The sequence below is a fragment of the Sturnira hondurensis genome, unplaced genomic scaffold (assembly GCF_014824575.4).
Source record: "Sturnira hondurensis isolate 20B ecotype Veracruz unplaced genomic scaffold, ASM1482457v3 Scaffold0010448, whole genome shotgun sequence".
Lineage (NCBI taxonomy): Eukaryota > Metazoa > Chordata > Mammalia > Chiroptera > Phyllostomidae > Sturnira > Sturnira hondurensis.
In genome coordinates, this window is record NW_028083079.1 from 7,577,826 (window position 1) to 7,591,474 (window position 13,649).

A 13,649-nucleotide genomic window follows, 5' to 3' on the forward strand; every position below is an offset into this window, starting at 1 on the left:
GCTGGGACAGCCTGGGTGACTGTTGTCCCCTTTGTAGGCAAGGGGGAAGGGGATGAAGGGATGGAGACGTCCCTATTCAAGAGCAGTAATCCCAGCCAGAGCTTGGAACATGAAGCAGACTGCCAGGACTAGAGACCGAGATGGAAAGGAACACAGTCAGCAAGAGGGAGACGGCAACACAGAGGCAGTGAAAGAGGAAGAGAATGTTCCAGACAGAGACGACAGGCCACTCACAGACTGAGGCAGAGACGATGACAGAAACAAGAGAGAAAGAAACACAGATCAGAGACAAAGACACAGAGAGATAAGACAGAGAGATAAGAAAGAGGGCAAAGCCGTGAAGGAGCAAGAAAGAAACAGGCAAGAATGGAGTTCTACGCACCCCCCAACCCCTGGGGGAAGAGGAGGAGTCAAGCCAGATCTTGCTTTTGTCTGCAAGCTGCCCGCATATGGCGATCCTTCTCCTGCCCATTGACCGACCTCTAGCACTGGCAGCCTCCATGCCCCTGATCTCAATGTTCCCGAGACCTCACTTCCCTGGGGTGGTGTGTACAGATACGGGAACCCACTCAGGCTTGGCATCTCTGAGGCCTCATAGCCTGGCGGTTCCGTTAAAGGGTAGGGGTAAATGGTGGGCGTCAGAGAGGAATGAAGGTCATAACCTGTAGGGGGGTGTGGTTAAGAAGAGCAAGGAGATGGGAAACCAATAGAAAAATGTCCTCATCTTTCTTTAGATCAGGCGTAACTCTGTCTCGCTATTTGGAGAATGACAGGGAATCTGGTTGGGGGGGGAGGGTTGGGAGGCAGGTATTCAGTGTTGGAAGGAAGGAGATCTGAAAAGAGAAGAACTGAGCTGGGCAGCATGGGCTTGGATGAGTCAGGTTGGGTGTCATTGGTTTGGTTTGGGTGGCGTGGAAGAGAACTATGTGACGTCACGTTGGGGTGGGTTGAGCAGAAAACAGTTTGGTTTGTTTGGATGAATGGCATCGGATTTGGGTGTATCTGAGTTGAGCTGGCCTGCCTTGAATTTAGCAGACTTTAGCCAAGTTGGACTGTGTTGAGATGGGTTAGGTTGGGTTGTGTGGAATGAAGTTTGATCAAACTGGGTTAGGTTGGATTTGGGCGGACTGAGTGGAAACAAGTTGAGCTGAGTTGGTTTGAGTCTAATTTAAGAGAACTGAGGTGGGCTGAGTGGAGTTGAATTAGGTGGGGTTGGTCGGATTAAGAAAGTTTAAAAGATTCCAAGTAGACAAGTTTAAGGAGGAGTAGGATCCAGCGTAATTTGGATTATGTTGCCAGAAAGAAAGGGTGGAGTGAGCTACCAATAGGGAGAGCTATCCAAGGCTGCTAATTAGGCAGACCTGTGTGTCTGAGTGGTGGGGCACATAAACGATCTAGCTCAGTGATTCCCCATGTTCTTACCACTCTACACTTCCACTCGCGTGGGAGCTCACTACAGCAGTGATTTGCGTCTTGGCATGGGAGGAAGTACCAGAATCTCATTACGTGAATGTATGTGCTCACACGTGAGTGTGTTCCCAGTGCTCCTTCCTTCCCCTTCCTTTGTCTCTGTTCCTCTGAGGCTCAGCCCCTCGCCTGAGAGCTCCTTGAGAGCAGGAGTCTCCAGCATCCCATCTGGAGGTTGGCCAAGATGCCACCTCATGCATCCTTGTAGGATGGGTGGGGTAGAGTGGAAAGGCATCAGAGAGCAGTGCGGTCACTCCTGTGTGCTGGATTCTAGGTGACCCAAGGAGACCCACAGTTTCTGTCCTGAGGGTAGCTTGGGAGAGGGGTCCAGGTTTGAGGGCTCTGGGGTACCCACAGAGACAATGCTCTTCTGAGAGAGTGGGAGGCTGTGGGCAGACAGCTGGCCAGTCCTCACTCACCACTCAGTTCTTTCCTGTGGTCCTGCGGTCCTGGCCACACCGCTAGGCCTCTGCCTTCTCAAACTGTTGGTGACTCACACACATACCACAGTGCTGGGCAGCCCCATGAGAGCCCCGGGTTGGATGGAGGGGAGACAGGACACCCACCCCCCCGCCACCTGTCCAGGTGCCTTGAGAGGTCGGAGTCCCCGAAGCTCCTTCGCTCACTCATTCATCTTTAGACTAAGAATCTGTATTTGTAGGGGAGGGAAACTGCAGCGTCTGGAATTCTGGAGCTGCAGCTGAACAACCTGAAGAACTTAGCCTAGTGACCTCACCTCTTGAGTGAGTTTCTTCAAGCGTAAAGTGTGTGTAATGCTCTCTGACAGGGTGAGGGGGCTGGTCAAGTAAGATGACAAATATGAAGGTCTTTGTATACAGAAAACCGATGGCGTGTGTGCGTATAAATGAGTCATTCATTCACTGGCTTGTTTGTTTAACCAACACTGATACAGTGCCCTTGAAACATCAGGCAATGTCTGAAGTATTTTGTAAGAATTAACTCCTCTAATCCTCGTAACAGCCCTAGGAAGGTGTCGCTGATGCTGTCCCCATTTCACAGACCAGGACACCAAGGCACCGAGGGAGTAAGCAGTTTGTTCAATGCCAGGTAGCTAGGGAGTGGTAGCGCTGGGGTTCGCACTCAGTCCTGTGGACCAAAATGTCTCTTCTCCTCCCTCCCTCCTTCCCTTGGTCAAACATTCACCAAGTGCTTCTCTGTGTCAGGCTCTGAGGCCACTGAAAGGAACCAGATGCGGTCAGCCTGCTGTGGCGTTTCTGATCCAGAGGCAGAGGTACCCCCTGCAGGGGGTGGAGTTTGGAAACACACAGGCAGTTTTGGCTGTTGCCATGACTGAGTTTACTCCTAGCCAGCTGGACTTCCTGTCCTGTGTGGGGCAATCCTGCACGAAATGTCCATGGTGTCCCACTGAGAAATTGTTCCAGAAAACAGCATGATGGACATGAACCATGGTGGGGGAACTGTCTGAGGGAGGGGGGTGCTGGGTGGAGGGGGGCAAAGGGAGGAAAATTGGGACAACTGTAATAGCATAATCAGTATATAATATAATATATATATAACATCTAACAATAATATAATAATAATAAAAGAATGGAGCTGCTTTGCTTGAAAAGGGGTAGGACCTCTATTTAAAGAAGAAAAGACAGGAAACATCACAGGGGGTGGAGCCCCTCCAGACCCGGACGAGTGCCAGCCCTGCCATGCCCAGGCTGTGTGACTTGGATGAGTTGCTTCACCTCTCTGAGCCTAAAACACGGTGGCAGAGGTTGTGCCTGTGAAGCGCCCAGCCGTGTCGGGCCTGCTTTGGTTGTTCAATGAGAATGAACAGCTTTCCCTGCTGAGGGAAACACTGGGAGGGAGAGGAGAGGTGGCCTGGAGTCCAGCATTCCTCCAAACCCTTGTCCCTCCCTCCGGGGGTCAAGGGGAAGCTCTGATGCCTGCTAGGCTCCAGACTGTCCTCTCCATCCAGGCTCATGGCCAAAGGCAAGAGAACCTCCTTTCCTACCAGCCCAGAGGCTTCGGGCAAAAGTCACCTCACTTTGTTGAGCCTCGGCTTCCTTGTCCGCCACCTGGAGAAACGGAGCACTCGTGGGTATCAGCTGCTTCTGGCTGCCCTGCATCCCTTCCCTCTCCTGCTGATAATGGCGCCAGCTTTCTCTGGCAGATCGTCCCTCCCCCATTCTCAGTCCACGTGGGCACACGGTTTAGGGCTGGCCCATCAGAATCAGGAGCTTTCATCTCCCTGGTCGCAGTATTTGATTTGGGGACAGGCACACGAGCTAAGCCAGAGCAATCGGCAGTGCCCAGGAAAGGGGCGTCTTCCTGTCATTTGGGGCTGGGGCACTGGGGCAGAGTCCTTGGGGAGCACCTGCTGAGAATGAAGCCACCCAGGGGGGGAAACGACAAGAGAGACAGAAGGAGGGAGAAAGAAAGAGAGAAAGAATCTTACACCTGGAGGCAGCCATACCTGTCCCCACTTGTCAGCTTGGGGAGCCAACAGTTCCCCTTCCTTTGCCAAAATCAGTTGGAATTGGGGGGATCTGTCACTTATAGTGGAAATAATCCCGACTTACTCGGGGGCTAAACACACCTATGTCGAAAGATTGCTGTGTGGATGAAAAGAGACAGTAATGCCAGTGAAAATGTTTTTGTGAACGGTGCGGAGGCATGGAAGGAATGACAGTAGGTTATTAACGAGGCGTCAAGGCAGGAACGCACATTCCAGGTGAGCGATGAGTCAGCCCAGGTCTATCTGAAAGGCTGAGGAGAATGGGCTTTTAAGGCGCTTGCCTGAGAATCAAAGAGTTGTTTGGAAGTACGAATTCCTGCCCAGTAAATTCTCAGTTCATCAGCTGTGAGTTTGCGAAGGATGAGACATTGTAGCGTTGGTGTTTGTAACGCAACTTCGGCCAAGGTCAGTTGTTCTACAAGAAGAGGCCATAGGACACAGAGGAAAGACACTTGGCCTGTTCGGGCAAGTCTCTGCCTTGCTCTGAGTCTCTGAGTCTGTCACCTGAGGGGCTGGGTTGGACCTTCTCAGGGAGCTCCTGGCTCTGACCCGCTGTGGTCCTGCGGTTCTCAGATGCGGCCCTGGGACAAAGAAGGCCTGCTCACCTCCGCAGTCTGCAGCTCCTACTTGCTGCTGGATTCTCCTCGAGCTGCACATCAGAAACCATAGCCCACGCAGCAGGGGCTCCAGATTATTCTGGCTCTGTCTCCATCTCCAGCTTCCTGTGCCTTCCCGCCTCATCCAAAAACACAATGTCCAAACCCTCCAGGCAAAGGAGTTGTCAGTGGGGCTCTGCTGGGCCGCCCCTGAGGGTGAGGAGCAGAGAGATGGAAAGAGCCTGGCCTCCCGAGGGCTCAGTGGAGCAGTCACCGAGGCCGGGGCTGCTCACCCAGGGCCTTGTCGCTGAAGAAGAAAACACGCCTCCTTCTACTCTTGTTGAGGTTCCCCTGTTTGGGCTCTCGTTACACACAGACCAAAGCATTCCTGGTGCTGTCAGCCAGAACTTGCCTGTCACTCTGTCTTAAATTCTTCTTACGTATCTGGTCCAAGTTTGTCTTTTTCTACAGCTAGAACCATACTGACAGAATTGGATTAATTATGCAATTAGTAATAATAATAAGTGCACTGGTAAAATCATTTCCCGAGTACCCCCTACATGCCAGGAATTGAGCTAAGTGGTTCTATCCTCACAGTGGTCCCAGGAAATAGGTATTATGATGATGGTCCTTCTTTTCCGATGGAAGCTGAGGCTCCGAGATGACACAGGGCTGGCTCCCAGCCCCCCAGCCAGGGGACGGAACCCGGACTCCAAGTCCAGGTCTGCCCGGCTCTGAAACCTGTGCTCCCTGCCTTTTGCACATTGAATGAAACAGGCTTATTTCACAAGGAGGGAAAGGGAGACTCGAGAGCGTGGCTTGTTCAAGGTCGCGGAGCGAGTTCGGGGGGTCCCGTTACTAGAAACTAGAACTCCTCAGTCTCCATGTCAGGGCTCTTTCTATGACATCCAGCTGCTCAGCAAATGATGAGACTCGAAAGCCAGGCTGGGGATGGGGTGGTGGGAGCTACGGAAATTTCCAAGCAGAATTGGGAGGGAAACAGCAGCTTTCTTCAAATGTGGTGGAGGAGGAGGGGGATGTGGTCACTGATGTGTTACAGCCCTGGCATTCTCCAGAGCAACTGCCACCCTCAGCAAGACCCACTGCCTCTTTCCCAGGCTTCTCTGGTTCCTTCATCACAGGAGAATGGGGCCCCAGGTCCCCGGAGCTGATGGCCGACGCTCTGCAGGCTGCACTTCTGGTGCGGGTGGGCTGGGAGGATGCCAGTGGCGTGACCACATGCCATCTTGTGTTGACCAGATGCCCCCAGCTGCCCAGTGGTGAGATCACAGGACAAGGGACCCTGCAATGGAAACTCCCCAGATGAGCTTGGGGACTCCCCACTTGCCAATCTACTGCTTGTTTATCTTCCTTCTTGGCCAGCTTCCACCAGGATTTGGGTGTTTGTTTTAAACATCCAGGGCTTGGGAGCCAAGAGAGCCAGGGATGAAGGCAGCAAAGGGTTAAGCTCATAGCCACTGCTGACATCAAACCCACCATGGCTCAGATCGGCTCAGATCGCCCCCTCACCTACTAGCCCGTGGCCTTTAGCAAACAGGCTTTTCTGTTTACAGTAATGGGGACAGGAAGGCCTATTTGGTGGAGCTGTGATGATACAGAGAACACAGCGCACCCCAACCCCTTCACATTGATGCCTGCCACACAGTCCATGTTCCAGCAACAGGCCTGTCTCCTCCTCCTCCTCCCCCTCCTCCTCCTCCTCCCCCTCCTCCCCCTCACCGCACTATCTAGGGAAATCTTTGAGCCCCGGTTTCCTGGTTTCCTCCTCATTTGCTTGCTGGAGATAATACCTTCTTCCTGGGGTGCTATGAGGGTTTCAGTGAGAAAGGGGTGTAAAAATGTCTTGTGACTCTCAGCCCTTAGCTTCTCAGCTGAACTACGATGCTGACAATGGACCCCCACTCCCCACACCCAGCTGAGCACCACCCAAACGGTGCATTTGTCTCCTCTGAACGCTGGCTGGCTGTGCGGGGATTTAGGTATGTGGTACCTAGTATCCCGGAACAAAAGGATTAGTTGTGCCACCTCGGGCCAGACACCTCAGCTCTCTGGGCCTCGGTTTCTGTCTCTGGAAGATGGAGGTGAGAATAGGCCTGTGGAGTAATTGCATGGGCACTGCATGTAAAATGCATACCATTCTTCCTGGCACGCAGTCAGCGCTCAAGAAAGATTGGCAATTGCTATTCCTACCACCAGTTCCCCAGGCCTAGCCTGGAGCTGGGTTGGCAAAGAGAAGGAGGAAAGGGACTTTGCATGGGGCCCTCTTGCTCAGGAAGGAAGGCTGAACTCCCCTGGGAGGCCAGGTGTGCTCACACACCTTCTGCTTCAAAGGACTCCTCACAATAAGTTTTATAAGAATGGCATTAACTCCAATGTAAAGATGGGGAAACTGAGGCCCAAGAGGGCAGTTGGCTGCCTAAGGTGACACTGAGAGCTAGTCAGAACTGGGGGGTGGGGTCTGAAGGGATGCTGGGTGGGTTCCAGCACTTCCTGGCCTGAGAGGCTGCTTCCCGAGGTGGGGCTGGGTGAGGCTGGGTCCCTGGGTGATTCAAGTAAGAGTCAGCTCTAGATTTCCAAATAGTGGGTGGGACCCAGGAGGGGCGGGACCTCTCCTGGGCCATTTCCCAGGCCCTCCTTAGAGCGTCTGGTAGCGTTGCCAGGAGGGCATGTGTTGTGGTGGAGATGGGTGGGGCTGGGGATTGGCAGAGAGGAGCTTCACCCCATGTCACCAACGGGGTGTAGGGAAGAAGGAAGGAGGGGGCCCACAACTGTCTTTGCCTGGGGTGGTCTCAGGGTCTACGGTGGGACTGTGAGTGTGGGGGTGCTAGCCAATGGACCCAGCTGGGAAAAGTAGGGAAACTGAGGCAGGGCACTGACACTTTTGGGGGCAGCCACAGCAGATGGGTGGGCTGGCAGTCACCTTGATGAGATTGGCCCTGCACCTTCACGGACTCAGGGAAGGTCTGTGTTTTTTCATGTATTCAGCCGCTCATGCAGACACCCCCTAGTCTCTTCCCTCAGTCAACCAGCACTTGCTGGATGTCTTCTGTGCATCAGAGCTGGCACTTGGCCCTGGGGCAAGAGCAACCCCGATGCTCGCTGCTTCATAAGGGAACAGAGGGACAGTGTAAGCCAGCATGCAACTTGCTGTGACCAGGGAGAGCACAGGAGTTCCCTGAAGACAGAAAAGGAAGGAGTCGTGTGGAAGAAGGTTCCCCAGGGGACACCGGAGCTGAGTGGAAGTTCGCTGTCCTGCAGGCTAGGAAAACTCTCTGGTGTTGAGGCTATAGGCTTTGGAGCTGAGGAGCAAGGATGGGTGACCCTGTGCTGTGCTCTTCCCCAGGGCTGGGGCCAAGGCCAGCTGCACCTCTCCCCAGACCCAGCTGTGTGCTGGACCCTACCGCCGAGATGGACCAAACACAAGTCCAGGTGTGAACTGCACAGGCCCCCTCCCTGGTTCCTTCCCAGGGGGATAGGGCCAGAAACCCACCTCTCTTTCCCTGAAGGCCCCTGGCCAATCACGGCTCACACAGCCCAGGCGCTTCTCTGACACCATTTCTCTCATCCTCCTCTCCCCTACTCCGCTGTCCTGGCTTTGTCCTATTCCTGGATGACGGCACTGGTGTCCTGCCTGCCACCTCTCTCTGGCTTCTCCTTCTCTGCTTTCATCTCCAGATTTCCTGCGCTGGTCACTGAGCCTGGCCACAGTGAGGGCTTGATCCCTCCAGGTCAAACCTGTTCTCAGAGACCACCTGGTATGACCTGTCATTCAGACGGGGACCAGAGGCCTGGAGAGCTGCAGAGACTTGTCCAGGGTCAAATCATGGAGGAACTGAGACTGGAACTGGGTTCTCCTGACTCCCAGCCCGAGGCTCTTTCTCCCAGTGCCAGGGCCATACAGGCGTTTGCAGGTGACTCGGGGTTAAGGAACAAGCAGAAGGTGCTTGTTCTGGGGTGGGGAGGGGGTGGTAATTCGCTGGGCTCGGGCCCGAAGGGAGGGAGGACCCGGGAGTGAGTCATGGAACCTCATTCAAGTACCTTCTCTCCTTTCTTCACCACCAGAAAGTCCCCTTCTCTTTGGGTGGCTGGGCCCCCCGAGTCTTCACCCCGACCGCTTGGCCGGATAAGCCATGCCTTGCCCTTCGTGGGTTGTTGTCAGGGACTCCACACCTGGTGCTGGAGGGAAAGTCGCTGCCTGTCCCAGAACCCCAGGGCCCTCCACCTGCCCCGCCCCCTCCCCAGTCTGCCCTGGCTTGCTCTGATTCCCCCAGGGCAGCCAGCTTTTCCCCAGCAGACCATGGGAACAGCTCGGGTGGAGACACAGACGAGGCTTCCCAACAGGTCTCACTTCTCACCCTACTCCTAAGGTGGCCAGGGAGTGGGCACCGGACCTCTGCACCCTCCCGCCAGGCCTTTCCCACTGTGGGGCCCCGCAGCATGGCTGGGTGTGCTGGGGAAATGGAGGAAAAAGAACTGGCAGGAGACTCTGAGCGACTCAGGATGATAGCGTCTGCCTGCTGCCGCTAGTTCCCTCAACTATTTTGTTTTTTAAAAAAAGAGGAGCTGGGTACTGGGATTCTGTCAAGTCAGCAAGTGGATGCAGCAGCGACCCTGGGCAGCCCTAGATCGGAGAGCTTTGAAAAACATGCGTCCTGATAACTGAGCACCTACTATGAGCTTGGTACCACAACAGGAGCTCTGTGTGCATTGTTTCATGGAATCTTACCAGAACCCTCCGGGATGGTTCTTCTTATCCCCATCTTATAGAGGAGCGTGCTGGGGACCAGTGGGAGGATAAGCACCGGGAGCAGGGTAACACAGCCAGAGCGTGGTAGGGTCTGAATGTGAGCGCAGGTCTCCTGGGCTCGGGGCCTGTGCCCTTCGTTTCTGGCCGCAGAGGCGTCAGAGGGCAGAGCCCCGCCTAGGGGTGGGGAGGGGGTGTCGGTCATTCTCCTGGGGTCTTTCGTCCAGGCAGCCATGTGCAGGACGGCCGCACTGCTCCTTTCCCGGCCCCCTTTCTTCTTGGGCAGCAGGTTGTGTGGTTCAGACCGGCGGCTTCTAGCCTCAGCTGCTCAGTCAGCTCTGCCCCGAGCCCTGGGTGATCTCCGCGTTGCACCTCGTCTCTGGGCCCAGGTTTCCTATCTACCAAACGGACACGGTTCTGGCACCTCCAGGCTTCGAAAGCTCCGGCGCCTCAAGGATCTCGGGGGTGGGGGGATCGCCTAGGTGGCAATCATAGAATAATGAATAAAATGTCCTGGCTGGGACCCGGGGTAGAGGAAGTGAGTGGGTGGTGGCCGAGGTGACCGCTAGCTGGAGAGGTGGGGCCAGGGGATGGGTGGGGAGGGGCTGGGCCGAGCAGGCGGGGCCGCCCGAGCTGCTCCGCGGAGCTGGAGACACACGCGAGGTTCTGGCAGTTTGCACCGCGCACCCGTCGGCCGCCCCGCAGCAAAATGAGCCGTGAGTCCGGCCTGGTGCCCCGGGGGCCCCCTTTGCCTCCTCATGGAGCCCCCAATGACAGGCTTGGTAAGCCCTTCCTCTCTCTCCCCTCTCAGGGCGGAGTCCTTGGCTCCGGTTCCCGCTACTCCTGTTGCTGCTGTCGCCGCCCCCGGTCCTGCCCGTGGACCCCGGGGAGCCCGTGCCAGGTAGGCAGCCCCCTCCTGCCCTCGGGTCCTGCCTCGTCTTCCTCCTCTCCCTCCCCCCGGCCCAGCTTCGCCTTTCTGCTCGCGGTGCGGGGGAGGAGGTGGGGGCCCTCGGAAGACCCCAGGGGCGTGTGGCCTGTGCTGGGGGTCCGGGAGGGGGAGGCTACGTGCTTCTTTGGGGGAAAGGGCCGACCGGAATCTCATGCCAGCTTTGGGAGAGGAGACAGCCCCTCTCCAGCCCCCTCACCCATTCTGGGCCCTCAGCTCCCCAACAACATCGCTGTTTCCTGTGGGGCCCTCTTTCGGAGGAAGCATCAGAAACCGTCGAGGGAAAAGCGGACTGGCTAGTTCCCCTTCTCTAGCCTCTAACTTTCTGGGGACCCATCCGAATTCCCAGACCCCGTGAAGTTCTCCCCTGGCGAGGACCCCGGCACACCATGCAGACCTGGTTTCTTCCCTGGAGCTATAAATCCTCTCGCATGAGGTCCCCACTGGGCAGATGAGGAAACTGAGGCTCAGATAGGCACCGAAACTCCCTCAAGCTTAAGCAGTACCAGATGGGCTCAGGGCTGGAACCCTTGGATCTCTCTCTTTTTTAAAAAAATTTATTTATCTTTAGAGGGGAAGGAGAGAGGGAGAGAAACATCAACATATGGTTGCCTTTCGTGCATCCCCTGCTGGGAGCTAGCCTGCAGGGAACTGGCCTGCAACCCAGGCATGCATGCGCCCTGACTGGGAATCGAACCGTGTGGATCTCTTTGACTTTAGGCACTTTGCAAGCTCTTCCCCTACGCCCCCCTCCCCCCACCGTGAACTGGTTTCATCAACCCAAAGATCATGGGAGGTCAGACCCTGTAAAATCCCAGCCCCCCTGGCGACCACCATGCAGGTACAATATACCAAGCGGAGGAATCCAGCTCCTCCCTCAGCCAGCCTCCCTCCTCCGGTTGACTGCTTCTGTGTGCGCACATGTGTGTACATGTGCCAGGCCTGGAAGGACCGTCCCCCACTGGCCCCCGTGGCCCCCCTGAGGGATCCCTCCCTCTCTGCGTCTCCACTTCCCATCTGTAGGAGAGGGTGGGGGTGGGGAGCAGAGTCCGAGCTTTCTGCTGGGGGGCTCCTGGGGCTCAGTCAGTGCTCAGAAGACTGCGGGACAATGTCTGTGTGGACTGAGAACCAGACCAGGTTACCTGGAGGAGAGAGTTCGAGTGTGTGGCATTTGGGGAAGCCAGGGGGGCATGGAGGGGGCTCCAGGCATGGGTTTAGGTATGAACAAAGGCCTAGTGTGTGGGGGGGAAGAGGAGGAAGGCTCACATGGCCAGGTCTTGACAGTTCACAAGTCCCAGCAGTTGGTGGGGGTTCACGCTGGTGCTTGCAGTAGCCCTGGAGGTGAAGTGGTCCCATTCTGCAGAGGGGGCTCTGAGACCCAGTCAGGTGAGCCCAGTTGTCTGAGACCCTGAGCGCAGGGGCTGCCCCTGCTGTCAACTCCTGGATCAGCCCAGCATTTCCTCTGAGGCCCCGTCCAGGGTCAGCAGGGCGGGCCTGCCGGTCTTCCTGCCTTTGCTCACTAGGCCCAGTGAGCCATGCCATTTTTTTTTGCCTTTTCTGCTTATCTTTATATCGTTGTATGTTTTAACAGAATAGGTTTCCCCCCCATGTGTAAATATTCCCAAAGGTTTGCTCTCTGCTGATCTTTGGCGGGAGCTGAGACCCAGAGCTTGGAGGAGCTCACAGTCTGATGCGGGAGATAGAGACGACAGCAGGCTGCCATGCAGGGGGAAGCAGGGCCATGACCGCGGGGCTCAGGGGATGGAGCAGCTACTTCTCAAGTGAGAGGAACTGAGGGAGGCTTCTTGGTGACATGGACTCCGGGGAGGTGGCGAGTGGGGGAGAAATATCGTGCGGTTTACTGTGAAACTCTGTGAGGGTCTTTCTGCTAGCAGCGCAGGAGCTGAAGCCTGCAGATCTGAACTGCGGGAAGCAGACAGGAGCATGGGGAGCAGTGGGAGGTGCCGGCTGTCAGGGCCTTTGAATGCAGGGCCTTGGGCCTGAGGGTTCCCCCGGGGGGAGTGGGTTGGATGGATGGCTTGCGGGTGAGACTGGAGGTGGACTCCATCCAGGAGGCTGCTGCAAGGGTGAAGGAAAGAATGGAGGACAAGTTGAGTGCAGGGGCAGAAGGTTTGGGCTGTGCTTCCAAGTCTATGAATGAACTGATATCCTAGGTGCCTGGGCATCAGGCGTGGCAAGTCTGTATCTGCCCCCAGAGGGGCAGCAAAGGCTGATCCCCCATGAGATGAGGGCTGCAGACGCACCTCAGGGCAGGTGTCAGAGGAGAATGTTGTTTCTGCCTCGTGTGTGGTGGCAGAGGGAGAGTCCAGGTTGGAGGGCAAGGTTGCTCCAGGGGGTACTTAATGCTCAAGTTCATTCCCTCCAGCTCCTGGACTTGGTGCAGCACTTTCTGCTTGGCTAGGGATAAGGCACAACCTTGATATCAGGTGGAGGTCCCTGAGGCCAGCTGACCTTGCTGGCCCACATGGGGTGGGAACCCAGCCTATGCCAAGGCCTCCCTGTTACTCACTGCTGGCCACCTCCTATCTGCAGCTCCAGCTGGGTCTGTGGCTACAGACCCAGATGGGGCTTCCTCTCCAGGCGCGCTCCACCAGCTGTGGCCCAGCTGTGGGGGCCTGGTGCGGTGGTGCCTGGCCCCTGGCTGCTGACCTGGCTGGGTGTAGGGGCTGGAGCCCAGGTCTGGCTTGTAGGTCTTTTTTTTTTCACTGTGGCTGCCAAGCCTCTGGAGTTTCTCTAAATATTCTCAGGGAATTTCTTTCCAGCCTCTTGCTGCCTGGCGCCTCTGCATCTGGAAGATTTGATGTTCCTTGACTGTGTCCAGAGCCCTGACTCCTGGGCTGGGGGACATTTCCTTGCCTGAATCCACAGAAGGTTCCAAGGCCTTTCTCCTGGACAGGCCTTGTCTGTGGGAATGTGTGCCGCAGGGGCCTGCTAATCAAGCTTACCTCTGGGTTGCCCTCAGGGAGGGCAAGTTGTAAGGTGGTCTGCTGATGGGGTGGGAGTCACCGCAATGTGAGTAATGGAGCAGGATAGGTCATCTCTGCCCAGACTGGAGAAGAAGAGAAGTGCAAAGGGAAGTCTTCCAAGAGCCCGTCTGCTCCATCCTCTTCCAGGGAAGCACAAAAAAACGAGGTCCAGGGGATGCAAGGGGCTTGCCCAAGGACACAGCACCAGCAGAGAACAGCTACTCTCGTGTATCTTTTCCCAGCACCTACTTGGTGCCTGGCCCTGTGTGGGGTGTGGGAACGCAAGATGCACTGGACTCGGTGCCTGCGTCTCCCCAGTTCTCTTTCTTGATGGTCTATTACACAAGGTGTCCTCCACTGAGCCCAGACCCGGGCTTGGCCTGAAAGCATGCAAGATTTA

At 56.0% G+C, this 13,649-nt stretch overlaps 1 protein-coding gene and 1 long non-coding RNA gene across 2 annotated transcripts in view; one reads left to right on the plus strand and one right to left on the minus strand.

The window, feature by feature from the left end:
- The window catches only part of LOC118995999 (uncharacterized), an 18,871-nt gene continuing 5,222 nt past the window's right edge, over positions 1-13,649 (minus strand). The window contains exon 3 of the long non-coding RNA XR_005068404.1: positions 1-11. This is a non-coding gene — a long non-coding RNA (uncharacterized LOC118995999). The remainder of the gene's footprint in view (positions 12-13,649) is intronic.
- PTGS1 (prostaglandin-endoperoxide synthase 1) overlaps positions 9,933-13,649 on the plus strand; it is a 19,854-nt gene continuing 16,137 nt past the window's right edge. Inside the window, exons 1-2 of the mRNA XM_037059215.1 lie at positions 9,933-10,032; positions 10,128-10,217. Of these exons, the coding sequence (XP_036915110.1) occupies positions 10,026-10,032; positions 10,128-10,217 (97 nt within the window). The 5' untranslated portion in view covers positions 9,933-10,025. The remainder of the gene's footprint in view (positions 10,033-10,127; positions 10,218-13,649) is intronic.